The following is a 22236-nucleotide window of genomic DNA, read 5'->3' on the forward strand; positions in this document are numbered from 1 at the left end:
GCACCAGTTCTGTAGGGTTTGGGCATTTACTGAGACAATTATTAATTGTAGCAGTAAATCACAAAGTTGATTCTTTTGATGGCTTTAGAGTCCAACCATGCGACATAACTCAAACAACGCACACACACAGGTACTAATACACGAGGATACATTTATTAATACATAGAATATGCCTTAAACCTAACAGATCTTATTGAGAGGGTTATCAGAATACAAAAGGTATATATTCAGTCAGTTACAAAGTGTTACACATATCAAGAGGACATACGTTCAGTATATCATTCATTTAGACCGTTTCGTAAATGAACTTGGTTATAACTTCTACATTAGATACTTGAAACAAGTACATAACTCTTAGGAATTAAATTGATATCAACTGGTTGGGATAACAATTGAATTCTCGAGCTGTAATGCATTGAAGTTGAATACTCATCCAATCTTTGGGGATTCAGATCTTCCTGCGGGCACAAAGAAACAGTTTCAGGCTGTTGCTGTCCAATCCGCGCTCTCTGGCTCGGTGCCAGGCTGTGCTGTGCGGCTTGCGATGGTGCGCTGCTGATGCTCACTGACCGGCTAGTTAGTGTTGGCTTTAACTAGCAAAGTTTATGCAGAGGAGAAAAGATGACTGTGGGTCCCAGCAAGTCAGGAAGAGGACCAGTTCGTTCCTGATGAAGCGCTAGTTCTGAATAGTGATTCAGCTGTCCAGAGTTCTGACCTGTTCACGATGCTTGCTGCTGATGCTAACCTCGGGTGGATCCTCTGGTTACTCTCTGGCAACCTCCGCTCTTGACTCTTAGAACAAAGGAAAGTTCTGGCACTCGGACACACTGGTCGTTCTGTGGTTGTCCGGGCTGAGTCTCAGGATGGTCAGGAGGCGCGCTGCGAGAATGTCCTGCCCTTGGGAGCCTTCTGCTCCTGGGCCGTCCTCCCCTGGAATTCTCCTTTGAATTCCCTTTAGAAAAGTCCACAAAATTCTCCCAGGCCCTCTGTGTTGCCTGTATTTACCTGGAGGAACTTCAGCTCGTTCATTGGCTGAAAGTTCCATGGGCATCACAGTCCCACGTGGGATACTCTGCCCTACCAGTCCCTGATTGGTTGATCAAGGTGAGATATGAGTCACTTACTCCTGACACTTAGGAATGCAGTCCAGATGTCCATCTGGCACTCCCTAGACAGATAGGCGCCAATGGATGACCATTGATCATGATAGCCAGGCTTAGCTAAGTGCATCCCCCTTTGGGAGCTGTCCCTTATCAAAAGAAAACATCTTTAAATCAGCCTGCATGAATAGCTTCTCTGTGGCTGCACCACAGAGATGAACAGAGAGATGAGGCCTCATTTGGGAAAGCTCAGAACACTTAATTCTTTCTTATTAATAAGCCTCGCCGCTATAAGTTATACTCTTAATAATGTTATGCATTTTTAGGGTGTGCTGTTTTGCTTTTCAACTGTTATCCAAAGATTTCACCATAAGTAAATAAATGCACCATAAAATATGTGTCTTAATGTTGGAGTACTATAACAGAATTTGTTTTTTTAAAAGGTTAAAGGTTAAAAATAATCCCATTAGAAAATTTAAATGAGCTATTTTGAATTTGAAACAGCTGTATTATTTTATATAACTTAGAAGCAGCCTGAACCCAAATCTATTATTTGGTTTATGTAATCCAATTTGTAGGAAAAAGCATACTCTTCACACATATGAATATAAATATAGATGTAAATATATAGATATAAATATAAATGTATTGCACGGGCCCCTGGCATATATTGCACACAAAAAAAATGGTTGTAAACGGGAAAAGAAAAGAAAGAGAACAGATGTAGCAGTAGATGTGTAGATGCGTTCAGTTCAGAAACCGGTCACTGTCAATGTTGCCTCTGCCCAGACGTAAGGTGGATGCGTTGTACAGTCTTATGGCAGAAGGCAAGAATGACCTCCTGTAGCGCTCCCTGTCGCACCGTGGATGAATCAGTCTATTGCTGAACGTGCTCTTCATTTCTACAAGCCTGTCATAGAGGGGATGGGAGATGTTGTCCATGATGGCCTCTAGTTTGGACACCATTCTCCTCTCAGCCACTACCTCCAAGGGGTCCAGGTCAGACCCAATGACAGAGCTTGTTCAGCCATTTAGAATCCACTGCTCTAATCCCAGGGCCCCAGCATACCACTGCGTAGAAAATGGTGCTCGCTACCACCGACTGATAGAACATATGTAGGATCTTACTACATACATTGAAGGACCTGAGCCTCCTCAAGAAGTAAAGTCGGCTCTGATCCTTCTTATAGATGGCCTCGATGTTCTTTTTGACTTATTGTATTTTCAAAAGTATTTGTATTTTAACACTTAAGATTCAAAGATTCGTACATCAATTTGAATACATTGTCTGCAATCTTAGCAGTCAAACAGGAAATTACAATTCCAACCTTCAGTAAAATGAAGCAAGCTAGACAGTGAGCAGTGATAGGTTATAAAAATGAGGAAGAGAAACTATCGAGGCTAATAGTATATTCATAGTACAGTATATCACAGACTAAGACAGCATTTATATGCTTATTAAAACAGCACTGGAAAATAAATTGAAACCATGATAGTCATCAGTATATAAGTAGCAGTACCTGATAAATATCAATCTCATTCTACTTGTATGAGCACAAAAAGACCTAGAGATGAAGAGAAGTGTAGGACATCCTGGGAAGACTAACGACAAGTCAAGTTTAACTGTTCATTCAGCCTTTTATTAGACATGTTTTAAGATGTGTTAAAACGATTTTATGAGTAGTTTTAAATTCTAATCTAATATTTTACACTTTTAAACCAGGTTTCACATGATCAGCATTTGAGATTATTGCCCTGATAAAATGTTTATTTTAACTTTTTAACTCTGTGTTCAGTATCTTTTGTAATTTTCTTTTCCAGAATGCCAGCTTGTGATCATTTTTGATCTTGTTCAGAACAGCTTAAGTGTACGTAGACAATCAAAACTGGATATAGAAAAAAGGTAAAAATATAACTGCCTTTTTCACACCAATGTTAACTGTGATTGATTAAAAATATTGAGTGTGTATAGAGAAAAGTTTCGTCTTTATTACTCATATTGAACTAAGTAAAATGGTTAAGACCTTGGTTCTCCTTTGTAAATTTCCTAGTATAAGTGCAATCATCTCAGATTTCTTTCCCAAAATATTGACCAACCCATCATTATATGCTGTCATCATTCTTATATACTTATAAAACTTCGAAGACAAATAGGAATTTGAAATCATATAAATCTGGTGTTTGTAAATTGTTCTTGTCAGCATAACTGTAGTATTTTTCCTTTAATATTCCTTCAAAACAGGGCGAGAAATGTTTTACAAGCTAGAAACACTTTTATATTACTGTTGGAGTGTGCTTTCTTGGAAAGTTTATAAATGTATTTGTAGAAGTACCAGTAGTAAACTTTTACTTTTAATTTTAATACTTTTTTTTTCTCTTTCAGTGCTTTGCATTTGTCATTGGAAAGACCGCTTGAAACAGCTGTTCTTTTGAGTCTTACTGGTGTTCGCTCCATAATGGCTAACCAGTGGCATAGTACTTTTAAAAAAAATACTACCAAGATGGAATTACTTATAGAAAGTAGGTGTTTTACTATAAAAAGATGGAAAGGTCAAAACTAAATGCATTATTTAGAATTGTGTATGCATGAGTTGGGATACAAACATGACCATAGGTACATAGCAGGCAATTATATTGAATGTCAAAAGGATGCATAAGAGTTTCAAAAGCCTGTTTTTTGTTTTCAAATTTGGATCTATGTTCCTTATAATGGAATGCTGTCTGAAATAGAAACAATCCAAAGCAGTGTGCAGTGTATTATGTGTATGTGTAAAATTATCTCATATGGGTTTACTGTTGTTTTTCTCTTTAGATCTCTTGAAAGTGGGAATGACTTCTGGCCAGGCAGTTCATGTAGCTCGTAAAAGTGAAAGTCAAAGCTTTCCATGTGAAGAAAGGGAATTGGTTACCCTACCTGTTGAAAATGAAGGTACTGAATAAGCATTTCTCTATTTTCAAATTTCCATCATTTATTTTTATTATACCCTAATGGACAGTACATTGTATCTTTGGCAGGTAATCATTAAATTACTTACATTAGTATCTAGCATCTTTGTGGGTCTTATGAAAATCTAAATCAGCTCAAGCTCCTGGTAGACGTATAAAATTAATCTATCTGCGCTGTTGTGTACCTCTGATATAAACACTTATGAAACATATACAAGTTTATATTTCTAAGAACTATATATATTATTTATATACCTAACATTATAAACCCTTAACTGAAGTAGTACAACATTTGGAAAATTGACAGTTTTAAAAGTTTCGAGTCACGAGAAAAGGTTTTAGTTTTCAGTGATTCTGCTTGATTACTAGAAGTGTAGGTGGATTGTGTCCCTTTGACAAACCTCACATTCACACACTTTTTGAATTAATTATTCTGATATTTTTTTAATTTTGATTGTTCAGGTGTTTATTTTAAGCATAATTTTTCTCCTGGATAATCACATACAGTAGCTCATATTAAAGTTACTAAATATAAAATATTCTAAACTTGTATTTTTAATGTGGGCTGTATGTATCACCTTTTTTTCCTCCGTGTTCTACAGTAACTTTGCGAAATTGAAATTTCTGGGAATAGGTCAGGATGGGTGTCTGTGGGACCCTTGACTTGCCATTTAACAGCAGCCTTTACCACTTGCTGGGTGTATACAGGATGATACACTGTTCAGATGTAGCAGGTTCCTTTGTTCATTTTGGCATGTTTAAGTTATTAAAGGACAGTTTTATAATAATAAGATGCCTTGACCCCACAGGTAGTCTCAGAATAAACCTGTTTCTTACCACTCTCTGGTACAGAGGTACAACATAATAACATCTATAATAACACAATAATTCCTGTTGATGGTTTCTTTCATGGGAGACCAAATTAAGTAAAGGTCCGATGATCAAGAGTCGTGAATAAGAGCACACTTTATATACTGGAATATATGTTTTGGTATATATTTATACAAGAGTTGTCCTTGCATCCAACCTGCAGTTAATTTGTAGTACTTTTCAACCAACGGCCAGCACCAGGTAGATTTTTGATAGGGTTTCAATGCAGTTTTCTTTCGCAGATCTAATTCCCCTTTCTTGTTATTTGGGTTTCTACAGTAACTGTCCAATTAGTTCAAGGAATTTTAATCTTCCCTTGAACACTATTTCTTTAATATTTCTTGAAATGTACTGGAATCAAGTGGTTACCAAATATTTTTTCCTGATAAAATAATGGTTGACTGAAAATATTTTGTAAAGGGTATTCTCAAATATAAATCTATCAGGATTTAAAAAAGAAAATACTTTCTCAAATGGATCATCAATTTTATAACCTTCGCATACAGTAGGTTCTGACAGTTAAACAGGTAAAAATACCATTTTAGCAAACGGCTGATTTCCTTAAAGGAGTTTATTTTAAATACAGTTTAGATTTTTGTATTTAAAATAACTGTGTTGTGTAAAACCTCCTATTGCTAACTATAAAAATATAAATTTCACTATACATTTTTCCTGTGATTTCTTCTGTGAAAAACAATAATTGAGCTGTAAAATAAAAAGGGTCTCATTAGAAATTTCAATCAATTTGTACATTTATAAATGATTGGCTCTCCGTCTTTCAAAGACTTAACATGTTTCCTCTAAAATTTTCATATCTTTCTTTAGGTGCCATGGATCCTGAAAAAAAGAGAGACGTAATCAGTTGTGTCAAGCATCCAAAACATACCACTCTTTCGCCATCAGCTTTCAACTTCATTGTTTATGGGCTTCCTAACTTGGTTGTAACATGATGTCTTTTGACACTATATAACTGCTTACCTTAAAATAAAGACAAAATGAGCAATATTGTGCACTCTGCCTTAAGATAGTTATATTGAAAAGATTAACATTATCTCAGTATATTCCATATACAATTCAAATAGTCTTCAAAGTTCATAACTTAGTGCAGCAGTAAACTGTTTGAATTGACTACTGTGTTTGGAGTCCAGAAAAAATATATATTTGCTGTAAGCCCACATTTGCTGTTTTATTTTATTCATTATAATAAGCTATTAATACCCTTGGCTCCAGCTTCAGGCATGCTGCAGGACATTTAGCAAAAATATCTCTGAGCTAGCAGGCCTGTGGGTGATTTGGATTATTGTACAAGTTTTATAGCATTGTTTGAGTGAACCTGAACATGTTTTAATAAAATGAAATTACAGAATAACTCGTATAATTAAAATCATCCCCAAGATATTTTTATATTTAAACACTTCTGTCAAATTCCATTGATGTCATTAGGATACAAATAAAATGCATTTTACAATCTGTGTGGATTTACAATCTGTATGTTACTAAAGCAGTTCCAAAATATATTAGTGCAACATGTGCACACATGTGAAATGATGCAACCTACAAGGTAAACAGTGTTACTATTAAATGTTTAAATAATAGGTTTTGTCAGTTGTATTATATTTAGATATCACAAATATTACAGAAGGATGATGAATTTAGATTGCAAAATTAAGTCTGTTTTCTAATGTACTTTAGGCAGTTTCTTACTTGAGCAAGCCTAATCAGATGTGAGAAATATTGCACCTTTATTGTGTGCTGACTGTCGTATGAACAATTAATTTAACCAAGAGATATAAACTAAAAGGATACATTATAGCAGAGAAGTTAAATAACAGTACGAGTTTGCATTACTGTATAATGACCAAATAACAGCATCATTAGATCCAGAGGGACCATCTGAAGGATTGTTTCTGCTAAATTCAATTGTGTTACAGAAAAGTCTGTGATCAATATCGTGCATGGGACCTGCTAGAGCCTAACCCTTACTCCTGTCGACCTCTGCCAAATAATATTACTGATCTAGTAGTCGTTTACCTATTGGATAGAGTGTGTCCTTGTGCTCCAAAAGCAAACTCTCCCCCTATCACTAACAGTCATTGTGTTCGTGCTTTTGTACAAACTTATTGTGAACAGGCCAGGTATTGAACATGTGCACCATAACACGTCCTACAAACTGCCATGAGAAACATGCTTCCATATATATTGATAGCATTATTTTGTTAATTCACCTTGTCTTAAAATTTCACTTGTCATTTTATGCTCAGATCATTTTATTTGGTTCTGGATATTTTAAAATAACTTCTAACCGGTGTGGTAGATACTGTAACCGTTGTACCTTGTTAATGCTGTACTATATTGATCAAACACTCTGTAGTATATTGTGTTATCTTGTAACTAAGCATTTCAGACTTATGAGGCTTGTGTACCTTGGGAGGTTGACACTCTTTATTGCATGGAAACCAGTTTTGTTTAATTGATTTGTCATATTCTTTGCTCTCAGAGTTCTTAGCTTCTCTCCACTCCGAACTTCCAAGTAATTTTGCAGTGTGGTAGCAAAGTTGATACTGAGCTAAAGACAGCATATTCAGGGTATCCATGGAAAAACTGAAAATAAATAATTACAGAATCTAGAAAAAATGTCTAACAAAGAAAGTGATTATTCTAAAACAAAAGCAGGTATGTATTTCTGTTGTATATGTTTTGTTGAGTCTTATATTTATGTGTTTCAGAGAGTATGTAATCTGACATTGTTATAGTTATTATCTGTCACCTGAATAAAGTATGTGTGAGTGTCATTGCTCATGTAGTACAATTTTTTATGTTTTGAAGACATTTCTATCTGTTGCAGAACAGCAATGCACAGGAATGATTAAAAAATATGAAAACATCAAAATTAGCTCTATTTCTGTTACAAAACCCAGTCATGGTTTCTAAATTCCAAATTATGCAATGAAAGTAATTTAGCAAATCAAATGTCAGATTGCAGCATATGGATATACAGTTAAGAAATAACATTATATAAAGCATGTAATCGTCTACTTTCTAGTGTTTGGTGTTATATTTCACTAGGTTTTTATCAATGGATTTGAAAATGGTAATTAAGTACCAAATAAGAGGCTTAGCTTAAAAATATGATTTGTTTTTACAATATTTGATTTGTTTTAAAGTTTGAATTGTGGTGAATTCACATAGCTAATTCCCAATTGGACACAATTTGATCCTGCCTCATTGACTATCCACACTTTTTTCAATATATTTACTAAAGTCATCCATCTCAGTAATCTCACTTTATTAAATAATGCCTTGGTTCTCATTGAATCTCTCCACCCTCAGTAATCAAAACAAAACACAGTGGGCAAACTGTGATCTCACATGCAGGTGTGAAATCCAGTAGGGTAAACAACTTCTGTTTTAAAAGATTTCAGATTTGCTTTAAAGTGTATATCTGTTCAAACTATTAATACAATGGTGAATATAAATGTAATTCTACTGTTTCTAGCCTAATATTGTGAGTCATACTTGTGTGTTGTGCTAGTGATGTGGTTGTTGGGGGTTACACTTCAGTCTTAGCGTTCTCACATTGAAAAAATGTATGATATCTGTTAATGTTAATGGTTTTATAATCAATTATAATTTCTACTGATTCATGGCATATTTTTATTTATTGATAAGTCATATTGTTAGACTATATACTGTTAAAAAATAATTAAAAGGACTTTTCTCCCAATGAGGATTTTTTATCTCCTAATTAGAACTTCATATACTCTTACAGTATATAGGACTTTTGATACTACTGTTGTATAGGGCAGGCTTCATCAAGTGCATATTTGTAAGCAACATACAGTGAATCTTTGTTCTGGTTAGTTTCCAAAAGTATTTCATGTTCAAACACAATTGCTCATATTCCTAACAATTTTAGTATCATTTACTATCAAAAACTGTATGTGAAGTACCTACAGTAGTTTAATATAGTGTAATCCACATGTATTTTAGCATATCAGTTATCTCCAAATGAAAAATGTAACATATTTGTAAGAAGAAGTATGACTTGCACATTGTCTGAATTAAACCCTGATCACTCAGTGTGGCAGAAGATAATTCTACCACTGAACCACCAATTTCAACACATGCCCTATTAAGCATTTACTACATCACCTTGCAGTTTTACAAAGTAGTGCAGTCCTGCCACAGATTGTGATGAAAGGTGTTGGGTGTTACCATCTTGTGTAACACATCATGTACTTTGTACTATGGAGCATTATGCCTATAGTATTCTGAGTGGCTGCATCTGTACATTTATACATATATAGTGTGTGTTTGATATTGTGCTCATGTGCTGTAAACATACACACTTTTTGTTTTTTTGTATTGAAGAATCGTCTAAGAAACCTACAGCTGGCACTCGATCCACCAGTAACAATAATGACAGTGACAATGAAGGTAAAGAATACATTTTTGTGAGTTAAATAATTCAGTTGATTTGAGTGTAGCACAAAAATCAGCTCATTCACCTTTGCAGCGTTTTAGTAACTGCAAAGCTTAACTTGCCTTAAGTTCTAATATAATTCGTGTTCAAGTTGTAAATGGTAAAGTAAAATTTAATTTGTACAATTGAATGTTTATTGTAAGAAAATTGTGTTGTGAGTCATAATGCTTTGCTTTTCCTTATTTACCCTGCAGCTGATGTTTGTACAAGCAATAAAGGCAAAAATAAGATCTGGCACTAGTAGTGTACTAGTATGTGCCACAGAAGTCAAATTTAATTAGAACATCACAGTGTGTGTTGTTTAGGTACAGCATGATGGGTCATGTCTCTAGGAAGCGGGTATCCAGGTTAAGAATTAGAGGACAAGTTTGGCAAAATTCATTCAAATGCACCGCATTGCACCACTTCATCTCTATGCAGGCAGGTTGTAGCAAACTGCTAACTGTATATATACAGACAAAAAGAGTGGTTTAATGTTAATGTATGACTTTGTATTGATAAAAATTATTATGGCATTGCATGTGCTTCATTTTCAGTTTATTTATAACAAACTTCTTTAAATTTAACAAAACTTTTTACTATATATAATATATATGATAACCTCCAAGTCCTAAGTAACAAAGGTAAGATTTTTTTTTTAATTTGGAATCACATTTCACAGTTTGACCATAATTTATTTTACTGTAAGACTAGAAAGGTATGTTGCAACTGATTAAAAAAACACCCCCACCCACTGGTTTTTTGTGTACAAACACATGTGTTCGTTTATTTTTGGTGAAATGTGTGCCACTCAATAGTAGAGTAAACCAAGCTGCTTTTTTAATGACAGGGAATAGTAATGTTTTTAACTAAGCTATGTACACAACCTCTTGAATTATATTATTTTTACATAGCTGTTCTGTTGCTTGGGCACTAGGGATTCTCTTTTTCAAATGTAGGTCTTTCCTGTTTAGTAAATATTAAATATTTAATTAATACCCTTTACGATATATGCATAATTCACACTTCATATAACTTTGAAGTGATGCAATACATTCCCTGAGCTATAAATAACATATATAAATCATTTATCTTTCTTATCTTTATAGTTTGAAGGTTTCATTTCAGTTACAGTACCTCCCTTGGGATAGCAGACCCTTTGAAAAAAGTACCAGGATTAAATATGATTTCATTCAAATACCTGAATTAAAAAAAATATCTAATATTTTTATTTCATTAAGGTATTTGAATCCCCATCATAAACCCCTTGTTGGTTAAAATTTGCTAATCATAATCTGTTATTCATATATATTTAATATATTTTGATATTTTTAGGTACAGTACTTCTCAGTATGTTGTTACAGAGCTGCAGTTAAAATCAAAATATGTTGGTCAATAAGTAAACATGTCTTTAATATGTAGTTTGATTCTGCAGTATTAAAGAACTAAACAATAAGTAATACATTATTATTAAATTAAATAAATTATTATTTACTTTTAATATGAACATCTATTCATCAGCATCCTTGGAAGCAATTCCACAGAAGTGTGAGTTTTGCTTTTATGATTTATTTTATGTTGTGTATTTTTTTACTTTATCATCATTTCATATTGATGTATTTACTTTTATTTTTACATAAAATACTATAATTTAAGATCAGATATTATCTATGCACAAATACTATAATTTAATATAAAATATTATCATTCATGTACATTTCTTACAAAAAACAGCCTTCTCTTTAATGCAGGTGAGAATGAATTAATCACTCTACAACGCCACTATCACAAACTTGAAGTCCAGAAAAAAGCAGAAGAGAAGGAATGTTGTTACACAATCCGAAAGCAGAGGTATATAATTTATAATCCTCGTTTATACCGAAATTATGTGTACAGTGAAACCAAGGTAAAAAAATCTTGTGAAGGAAGTTTGAATTGTCCAAATGCAATTTCATGGTGTCCTTTGGAAATAATGTTTAAACGTAAAAAGAAAATGTTTCCAGCTCTGAATATGTAAATAGAAACTTTGTTTAAAAAGTACATTTTTAAATCCAAAACAAAAGCTAGAAGATTTTGGATATGTGACCAAACTAAAACTTTATACTGAAAGATAATGTTTTTCCATTTGCTCCCTTTTTTAAGTCAAGACTTAACTTTACCTATTGACTTTCAGAATTAATTTCCTTATTCCTGGACTATACAGGAAAGATGTCTACATGTTTTAAGACAGATGATGCTAAGAAAAAATAAATTTGCATAACAGCAGGATCAACATTTCAATTTTTCTTGCAAGCAGTCTTTTATCTACAAACTCAAAACATGTACTGTACACTTCTTAAATGTTTAAACATACTGTAACAAAATGTGCACTCTGCTCAAGGTAAATACACATGTATAAACAGTGCCTGAAAATTATTTAAGTTTCAATCGATGTTCTAGTTATTACATAGTAACTATAAGAGGTTATGTAGTTATTGTATACACTAACTAAAATGTTCTTATTTAATTTACAGAGAATTACTTCAAAAGTTAAATAAAGAAAGAGAAGAAATTTTGATCAATCTCGTGGGAAGTCACGGCCAAATTAAAGTGTCCAAAGAACACAAGGTGGCAATTGCAATAAAATCATTGCTTGAGAAAAGTGAAGATGTTGATGACAAAATTAAGAACGAAAATGAAAAACTGCGGGACCTTGACATAGAGGTACTGATTTTTCACTTTAAGGGCTCTATCACTATCACTATCACCATGTCTCAGCTGTGGACTGACTAATCTCCAGACTTGATCCCTGTTAGGACATGTGGGCCGTCTGATTCTAGTGAAAATGTACCAGTATTTACAAGTATCATCAGTACAATTGTATTCAATCAGTGGAATAAACTGATTGCTAATCATTAACCACACATAGTGTACTGTGCCAGTGCTGTGAGTGTAAGTCAATAACTAAAGGGAATTTCTAAAAGAGATTCGGCTTATTTTTTGACATGGCGCTCTTTCAGATCCACACACGACTTCAACTGTTTCACAAGGCTTTGGATCCTAATATAATAAAATCCAAGATGGGTGGTAGAAGTAGTTCAAAACCATGCTGCTCAATACACTATACTTTGGGTCTTCCCAAGAGAACATTGCTATGCTACAGGATGATGTCCTGTCTTCTTCCTCAGGTCTGCAACCATGCAGTGAAAGCAGCACTCCAGGGTCAAAACCTCCATAACTTGTGTAACAGTGACAGAAATGTTCAAGGAGACTAATTTTAAAAATTAAACCGATTTCCTCACCTGTAAATTATATTTGCAGGATAACTCATATTTTACTTATCCTCACATGGATGAATGCTCACATATAAGGAATGTTTTAGAATGCATACAAGGAAGAATTATTTCATACAGGGCTGGTGGGAGGAGTGTTGAAGGAATGCAACTGCAGCTGGACCTTGGCTTGTTACAAACTCATTTGCTGAGTAATGGGATGTATGGGGGGATGATTACTAGACACGCCTCCCTAAGAAAAAAAAATCAGCGGGATCCCTATAATGCAAAAGTAAAACAAGAAGCCAGCTGTGTATTCTGTGCATTCCAGTGCATGGCCAGCAGCCATATCACTCTGAAACTCAAAACTGTCAGCCCACTGAAGCTAAGCAGGTGTGAGCCTGGCCAGTACCTGGATGGAAGACCTCCTGGGAAAAACTAAGGTTGCTGCTGGAAGAGGTGTCAGTGGGGCCAGCAGGGGACGTTCAACCTGCAGTCTGTGTGGGTCCTAATGCCCCAGTATAGTGACGGGGACACTGGACTGTAAACAGGTGCTGTCCTTCGGATGAGACGTAAAACACTGTCCTTCGGATAAGACGTCTGTGGTTATTAAAAATCCCAGGGCGTTTCTTGAAAAGAGTAGGGGTGTAACCCTGGCGTCCGGGCCAAATTTACCATTGGCCCTTATCAGTGATGGCCTCCTAATAATCCCCATCTATGAATTGGCTTCATTACTCTGTTCTCCTCCACACTGATAGCTGATGTGTGGTGAGCGTTCTGGCGCACTATGGCTGCCGTCGCATCATCCAGGTGGATGCTGCACATTGGTGGTGGTGGAGGGGAGTCCCCATTACCTGTAAAGCTCTTTGAATGGAGCGTCCAGAAAAGCGGTATATAAGTCTTAGCAATTATTAATTATTATTATTATTCAGATATCATTAGTTGCTTATGTCAAGTCACTTCATATACAGTATATGTATACAGCTGAGCACATTGCTCAAGGTACATTTGTACTGTAAATGAAAATTCTAATTTCGAACTGCATTACTATTAGGTATATGCATAACACTCTTTTTTAAACTCAGATTTTTGTTTAATTTTAATTTGAGTTTCCAGAGCCATAATCCCACTATTCATGCTGATAAAAATGTAATTACATACTGTAGAAGTCTTCGCATATGTAAACTGGGATGTACAATTGCCTAAGTCTATATTAAACCTCTGATATTATGTTTTTGGGGGAAAGAATGTCTTGAAAAGTGAATCCATTATACTTTTGCATTGAGAACCATTTGTGAAGTTATATAGAGTGTGAAAGCCTTCCTTTCTACCCTACTGTACTAACTTGAGAGCATATAGCTAAGGGTCTAAGTCTCAGTTTCTTTGCTGATTAGAACCCTAAATTTATTAAACTTTGAGCTAAAACTTTTTGGTTGTGTAATCCTTTAGAATTCAGATTTTCTTTCCTTTGAAAAAGCTATTTAATAGTTTCCTTTTGAATTTTAAATGTGGATGTTTAGTCTTTAACATTAATTTTAAAGGCTATTTAATTCAAAACCTTTCTTCAGATGTCAGGTGTTTTTATCTTTCAAATGCACATTTTGAGCAGATTTCAGAGACTCAGACTTATACACAATGTATAATTTCTGCATAAGGGTGAACAGGTTTCAGGTTGTCCCTTGAAACCAAGGTCCCTTAAGTTTTACTTTTGTAAGGCCAACCTAATATAAAAAAATTGTCATGAATAAGTTAGCATATGTATAAAACGTGTTTTTTTTTTCATTTTCGTGAATTCTCAGTAAACTTAATATATAATATTATACATATAATGCTATGTTGCTGGTATCCTTGTAGTAGGGTATTTTTGAAAAAAAGTATTTTGAAAAATCAGTTGACATGGCAGTCCCCAAGGACTGATACTTCATGGAGCTGCATTTAAAACTGAGGAGGCATATCTTTATGCAAAGAGTTGCGGGAGTTTGAAACAGGCTACCTGGTCATGTTGTTAAAATCAATATCCTAGCTTCTTTAAAGAAACAGCTGGATAAGATTCATGGATTGAAATACTAACTACCAAATGGGCTAGATGGGCCCATATTTCTAACCATTCTTATGTTCTAGCCACTGCATTACACAACTTCAATTCAATATATTTTATATAGCGCCTTTCACAACAAGGTTGTCCCAGGGTACTTAAAGCTGTGTGACAAGCTGCGTTACAATACAGAAAGAGAAAAAGCCAGAAGAAGCCGGCAGAGAGGTACCAAAAACTCCTCTGTAAGGAGAAAATAAACCTCTAGGGGTCCAAGGTCAACTGGCTGCCCAACCCCTCTGGGCATGCTAACATTATACAATTGTGAAAAAAAAACTACTAAATGTGGAGTATGAAGTCTTCCATCATGTTCTTCTGTGTACCAGTACTCCATGCAGTTCTCTGTAGGCCAGCAAATCATCCTAAACAAAAGCTTTATTCGTGGTGTCCCTCTTGGATCCATGGCAGTGATGCAGCATCCAGCAGATGGTGCCCAGCCCGGGCACCATCAGGACACGTGCGGGGGAGAATAGGATAGTTTGGTCAGAACACAGTATCTGCCTGGCAGGCCAACACCGAGACACAAAATGGCATGAACAGCAGTACCAGCAGTCATAGTCGCTATGCTATGATGTTAAGTGTGAGTAGACTAGGCTGAAGTAATACGTTTTCAGTCTAGATTTAAATCCTGTGTCCTGTACATAGGCTGGCAGACTGTTCCATAAACTAGGTGTAAACTGTTTTTTTATTAATATGTGGAATAAGAAGAAGACCTGCGTTCTGTGATCTAAGTGGGCGACTTGGATACATTAATCTGCTCCACTAAATAGAGAGGTGCCTGACCTCAGAGAGCCTTATAAGTAGGTAAAAGAATTTTGAAGTCTGCTCTGTACCCAACAGGAAACCAAAGGAGAGAGCTAAGTATACAGTAGGTGTGATGTGGTCGTACTTTCTACTCCTAGCAACAATTCTAGCCGTCGCATTTTGAATTCACTGTAAGGTGTTTACAGTGCGATATGTGCTCCCTGATAGTAGGGCATTACAGTAATCTAATCTGCTGTATACAAAAGCATGTATTAGTTTCTCTGTGTCTTGAGTGAAGATAAAATACCTTAGTTTTGCAATGCTTCTTAACTGTAGGAAGCAAGCTTTCGATACTGCATTAACATAAGTGTTAAATGAGAGCCTTGTGTCTAAGATGACGCCTAAGTTACGTGCTGAAGTTATAGCAGTCCTATCCCCACTGTTTCCTCCTAATAACAGAACCTCAGGTTTGTTAGAGATGAGTCACAAAATGTTTTCACACATCCAAGACTTTACTTCATTAATGTAATTAGTTAAATTGACAATGGACGAGTTGTCATTAGGTGTAAATGAAATGTTTGTTTGAGTGTCATCAGCATAGGAATGAAAGTTAATATTATGCTGTAGTATTATCCTACCTAGCAGCAACATGTCCAGGGAGAACAATACTGGTCCAAGCACTGATCCCTGTGGTACCCCAAATTTGACTGGCGACAGTGACGAAGCAGTACAATTATTAGATATTTGAACATAGTGAAACGGTTCATTTAACGGTTAGTTAAATAGGAGGTAAACTACTTAAGGATGGTTCCACATAAGCCAACCTCAGACTCAAGCCTGTCTAACAAAATACAATGGTCAACTGTGTCAAAGGCAGCACTAAGATCTAGGAGCACAAGCACTGTTGCATTCCCTGCGTCAGTTGCTAACAGAATATTATTTACAACTTTTATAATTAATAATTGCTTACACTTATATGGCGCTTTTCTGGACACTCCACTCAAAGCGCTTTACAGGTTATGGGGACTCCCCTCCAGTACCACCAATGTGCAGCATCCACCTGGATGATGTGACAGCCATAGTGCGCCAGAACGCTCACCACACATCAGCTATCAGAAGGGAGGAGAGCAGTGTAATGAAGCCAATTTATAGATGGGTATTATTAGGAGGCCATGATTGGTAAGGGCCAATGGTAAATTTGGCCAGGACACCAGGGGTACACCTCTACTCTTTTCGAGAAACGCCCTGGGATTTTTAATGACCACAGAGAGTCAGGACCTCGGTTTTACGTCTCATCTGAAGGACGGCGCCTGTTTACAGTATAGTGTCCCCGTCACTATACTGGGGCATTAGGACCCACATGGACCACAGGGTGAGTGCCTTCTGCTGGCCCCACTAACACCTCTTCCATTTCTCAAAGATGAATTCTTGTACTGTTCAGTGATTTCTTGCCTTATCCAATCCATGGATACAACCCTGCAGCTGTTAAGGTACTTTACTAATTCTCGTAACTCTTTGCATGTCTGCTCAATCAGGTTGTTGAGATATGTACCATATTATGAATGCCCCAATTATGAATTCCTTATTTTCTCAGTTTTCTCACTGCACTGACAGCTGAAGGAGTCTGCCATATTTTTAATCTAAAATTCTATATCAATTGTACCATATTATAATATAGATTAAATACATTTGTAAACTGTAAACAAAAAATTATTTCCTTTAATTGTATGTTTGATTATTTACAGATTTCCTTTTTTCTTTGTTTCAGATTAATGAAGTACAAAAAAAACTCCAGAAAGATCGAACAGGCTTTGCCCTGAAAGAAGATTCCAGCAGGAAAATACAAAGGCTAACAAACCAGTTAGCACAGGTTGGGTTATATTATGTAGGCATGCATGTATACAGTATGTGTTTTTATTCTGCAGTTTCATTTCTGCCAGGACAAAAGGGGAGCTCAACTGTACCACCACCCAAAACTTTGAGGATTAAGTTGAGAAATAGGAAAATTAAATAAAATTAATCTGGCACCAATATTAGACAAATGCCCAAAACCTCCGACCTTTCCAAAATACACTCACAGAACAATGTAAATAACAAGGAAATTTTCAAAGCTGTTCTCACCTCATTCCATAAAACATGACATGCTTCTAATATTAAAAGATTGTATTATTCACATGAAGTCAAATGCCCTGCTAAGTACATCTACAGAGAGTTTTCATTATACGCTCAACCCTGATTTTTTTTTTAAAGATGATTAATTTTCCTAACTTTGGATTTCCCTAATACACATGGTGGGCAACTTAAAAAAAATGCTTTGCAAAAGATTGGATACCTAAAAAGAAGATACTAGACTTTGAAGTTCATTGTATGATACATGAAGGGGGTACAGCAAACTACAGTATCTTTCTAGAGTTTATTTTAGTGGGCATAGTTTGGGCTTCTGTTTGTCACCACTGGCATCTCCTTAAAACCAGCAACATAATCTCTTCTACAGGAACTTAAAATTAGAAATACTGTGAATTTCTTTTTTTTTCCCAATACAAAATTGATTTTATACAAAATCATTTATTTGCAAAGACAGAAAATAGTCTCATCTATTTAATTATGAAGCATTAACTTGTCAAAGCACTGTCAGAGCACTTTGTAAAGCAAAGTTGTATTGTGTTTTCTACAGTTTCTTCTAACCTGACTGCTCATAGTATTACCACTAAGATTAAGTCAATAGAATGTTATGCAGTTCTGATATATCAAAGCTGTCACTTATGGTATTTCAGGTTTTTTCACTGGATTCATTTTCTGATTTTCGATTACATGTTCTTTTCCAGGATTTTGTAAAAGCAATTTACATTGACAAAAACTTCTTTTAGATCTTTTGTCATGTTATATGTCAGTATAGAAAACTGAGGACTGCATGGTGTTGCTGCCTAGCACGTGGCCGCATTTAAGAGAGCAGTTGGTTTAAGTTAAACTGTCACTGCAATTCCTTTGCATTCTGTAGAGCATATTTCAAAATACTTAAAATGATTAAAGGAAGTAGTGATTTTAAATTACTACTTCCTTTGAGTATATATAATAATTAAATGTATTATTCTTAGCATAGAATTGTTGATGTGTTTCATAATAAATCTGCTAAAACATTGAATGACTGATATCACTTTATTTTAATTTAGGGAGTATAATTCATGCATTTTCAGAATTTTTGAAATTCCCAATTCAGAAATGCATAAATACAGTAAATCAATAACACAAATCAACATCAATAAAGCTACAGTACATCAATACAGTTACAGTACAAATGGCAAGTATATAACTTCAGTTAAAAAACATGCAATTAAGCATAAAGTAAAGGTCACATACGTGTAATACTCTTGCATTCTATCATGCTCTCTTAGTATATTAAGGTATTAAGGGGTTTATTTCTAATACCTTTGAATACTTTGGATTAGAAGCTACATGGATTGTTACTTTGGATTAGAAGCTACCTGGCTGATCACTTTATCTTACATCAATCAGAATCTGTTTCACATGAATTGTTCTACTTCTTACTGTCTTTTAAAAGATACCCCAAGTTAAAATGGAATTAGCAACTATTACATCTTCATTTGATCAAAATTTAGAAAAGCATATTCATTCCCCCACACATTTTCATTATTATTAACGTTAATTATTTAAAATAACATAGTTGTGTTTATTGAACACATACAGTACTTTACATTTATACCACTTAATAACACTTTTAAAATAATCAGCCACACAAATACCTGTTTTATAGTTTACACTTAGATGTGCAAGTTTACAAGAGCTGAAGATATTGTTTAACAGAAGTTAAGTGTCTTGTTATGTCTCACTTTTGCTAATCTTTCAGGCAAACAAAAGATTCTGCTCTGTATTATCCAGCAATTCGAAGTTACGTCAAGAAATACAGACCATGCAAGGAGAAAAAGAGAATTTTCAGAAGTTGTATGATAAACTTCTTCATGTGAGTGTGCCAAGCAGTCAGCTGGGCCTTTTATTAGAAACCAACCCTAAATATGCCAACCCTATTTAAGAAATATAAATATTAGAAACATGTAAGGCTAATGAATTCTTAATGTTCTATTATTAGATAGTATACATTATATATGATATAATGTTATAATTATATACAATTAAAATATAAATTCAAATGCTTTTAAGTTTTATATTAATCAACTTATTAATGATTGTGAGTAGTAATACATCTTTTTTAAATCAATACATGAACTCTAAAATACAGATTGTTCAGATAAGCACTAGGCATAGATACATTTTTGGGGAATTCTACAGGAACTACAGGAAACCCGAAAAAAGGCAGATGTCATCCTTGAAAAGGGAAATGAATTCCATCACACAAGGTACAGTACTGAGGTTTTTCTGTTATTACTCCCCACAATATTTCTTTTTGTGACCTTCTTGTCATACTTCTACCACATTGTTTATTAAAGTTTAAATATCCAATAGATACGTTTTCCCATGGGTCTTCCTTACTTTTGTGCTTCTGACTTAAAGCACACTTTTATTTGGACATGATATTGGATGATGTTGGTGTATAGAGATAATTTAGAAAACAAATCTTATAACTGGGTTAAATCATATTCTAAAATATAGATTACACAAAATCTAAAGTGTACTAAATGTGTTCTCCTGTAATTATTTAAAAATGTGTCATCCATGTAAAAAAAACAAAAAGAGTAATATTCTGAAAAACAGTGATCTTGATTGACAGCAATAAACCAAATTTTAATAAACAGGTTTATTTGGTATCCTGATGTTCAGAAATGTAAGAAATCTGTCCACCCAATGGACCTGCTGTTGTCTGGCATTTTTGGACCACTGTCACTTCTCATTAAAACAGCCATCTGTGACCCCTTTATTGTCTTCCACTTAAAGATAAACTCCCCATGTGCATTCAAGGTGGTGACATCTGCTGTATTTGACAGTTCATGCAAAATTTGAATTGTTACTTCTTGAGAAAATGCTTATCATAACATTGTCAACATTGATCCATGCAATGATCAGCAGGAATACTTTCATAATCTTGCAAAGACAACATTATTATTAGAATTTTGTTTATTCTTCCCCTGGGACTTGGGTACCTTTGTAGTATACATTTGTTGCATAAAGCATTATGCTCATTCAAGTCATTTCTTAACAGTATAGGCCTAATTCAATAGAGACTAGATTGACACTGATAGGTTGAGGTAGATGGTATATATCTTAGTCTATACTGTATAATAGGTCCAAAGGCTCTAAACATATTTTCTGTGTATATTCCATAAGATTCAATTCAATTCAAACTTTTTAGTCCCCTAGGGGAAATTAGTTTTACGGCACAGTCAAACACAACACGATGACAAATAAACATCACCAACAGGGAAGAGAATATAGTAGTGTTACAGGAGATAAACAAGAGACAAGGTAGTTACTGTGCATTGCTTTATTGTGTAATTTCATGGGGAATGAAAGATTTCCTGAGTCTGCTGGTTTTACACCTGGGGGCACAGAGTTGTCTCCTAGATGGGAGAAGTGTGAATTAGCAATGGACGTGAACACACTCCATGATGCTTTTGACTGTCTTAATCACTCTCTGTTTGTAAAGGATACTTAAGTTGATCTGATTTGATTATACCTGAATATTTCTACCACTATATTCACTAATTTACCCAGCCTATTACAATTACCAGTACATATGTTGCCAAACCAACAAGTGAAGCAGTATGTTAAAGACACTTTCAGTGAATGATTTCAATTCAGTGAGGTCCAAATAAACAGCATGCAATAGTGCCTTCAGCTGGTAAAGGGTTTCCATCAATTTATAAAAGTGAAGTTTTTTTTTTAATTGTAGCTGACATGACATTATAAATATGTTTGTACTAAGTTTACTTTAAAGTGTAATGTTAAAGTTGCCAGGACCACCATACTATAGACTATTATCAAGACTTAAAGATACCAGGATTAGAAAGCACTGATATTAAAAATGAAAATGGATGCTGAAGTCTGTATCAAACATAATTTAGCACATATAAAGTAAAGCTGTAACTTGAAGCATGGTACTTATAGTATTCTAAGAGTTATTTTTGAAAAGCTTATTTTATTTCTACAGATCTGTGTCCTTGATGCAATTATTTCTTTAGGTAGAGTGTCTTAATGCTTTCCATAATTCCCAATCTGTCAGAGACTTGGTATATACAGTACAACTTTTGTACTAAGTTTGGTGCATATGAATACTTTTAAGAACATAAGAAAGTTTGCAAGCAGGAGGAGGCCATTTGGCACATTTAACATATTTGGTTTTTAGCAACCAATCCAGTCTTTTCGACAGCATGGCCATGGAGAGTATTTCAGACTCCGATTTCCCGTCTGTGTGGTCAGCTCACCTAGACCATTACCAAGAGGATGCCCCTGCAATGTGGCTTTTGCTTCTGCAAATATCGGTACTGCATATTTCTCTCTGGGCTCTGTCAAACATGTTTTCTATATCTGATGTTGTTTAAGAAAATATATAAGTGGTTTTAACCATGTAGTTTTTTCCCCAAGTTAGTTGTTCCGAGTTTGGAGATGGTGTTCACCAGCAAACATCTTGTCTGTTTGATAACCAGAGGCCTTATGATGGGAATAATTAAAAATATCACATTTGGGGGCTTCATTCAAATAAAAAATTTAAAAAGTTATGCCTGTTCTTAATAAAAAAGACATCAAACATACACAATTACTGTATTTAATTTATTAGTAACTTTTGTATCATACAAAGAC

The 22236-nt window shown here is 34.8% G+C and overlaps 2 protein-coding genes across 7 annotated transcripts in view; both read left to right on the forward strand.

Moving 5' to 3' along the window:
- Window positions 1-5919, forward strand: part of cfap46 (cilia and flagella associated protein 46) — a 58904-nt gene extending 52985 nt beyond the window's left edge. For all 4 annotated transcript variants that reach the window (XM_088635011.1, XM_088635012.1, XM_088635015.1 and 1 more), the window contains 4 exons: window positions 2922-3003; window positions 3484-3620; window positions 3913-4029; window positions 5742-5919. In XM_088635011.1, the coding sequence (XP_088491137.1) occupies window positions 2922-3003; window positions 3484-3620; window positions 3913-4029; window positions 5742-5866 (461 nt within the window). In that variant the 3' untranslated portion in view covers window positions 5867-5919. The remainder of the gene's footprint in view (window positions 1-2921; window positions 3004-3483; window positions 3621-3912; window positions 4030-5741) is intronic.
- Window positions 5920-6766: 847 nt separating this feature from the next.
- Window positions 6767-22236, forward strand: part of LOC148661373 (coiled-coil domain-containing protein 63-like) — a 36404-nt gene continuing 20934 nt past the window's right edge. Inside the window, exons 1-7 of one of the 3 annotated variants that reach the window (XR_015939515.1) lie at window positions 6767-7589; window positions 9288-9353; window positions 11130-11229; window positions 11892-12081; window positions 17234-17350; window positions 19331-19444; window positions 19771-19838. Coding sequence is in view for 2 of the 3 variants with exons in the window: in XM_088635017.1 (XP_088491143.1) it covers window positions 7550-7589; window positions 9288-9353; window positions 11130-11229; window positions 11892-12081; window positions 17234-17350; window positions 19331-19444; window positions 19771-19838 (695 nt within the window). In the remaining variant the exon portion in view is untranslated. The remainder of the gene's footprint in view (window positions 7590-9287; window positions 9354-11129; window positions 11230-11891; window positions 12082-17233; window positions 17351-19330; window positions 19445-19770; window positions 19839-22236) is intronic. The other 2 variants (XM_088635017.1, XM_088635018.1) reach the window with 2 other exon arrangements.

The sequence above is a fragment of the Lepisosteus platostomus genome, chromosome 6, assembly GCF_059453375.1.
Source record: "Lepisosteus platostomus isolate fLepPlt1 chromosome 6, fLepPlt1.hap1, whole genome shotgun sequence".
In the NCBI taxonomy this organism is placed as follows: Eukaryota; Metazoa; Chordata; class Actinopteri; order Semionotiformes; family Lepisosteidae; genus Lepisosteus; species Lepisosteus platostomus.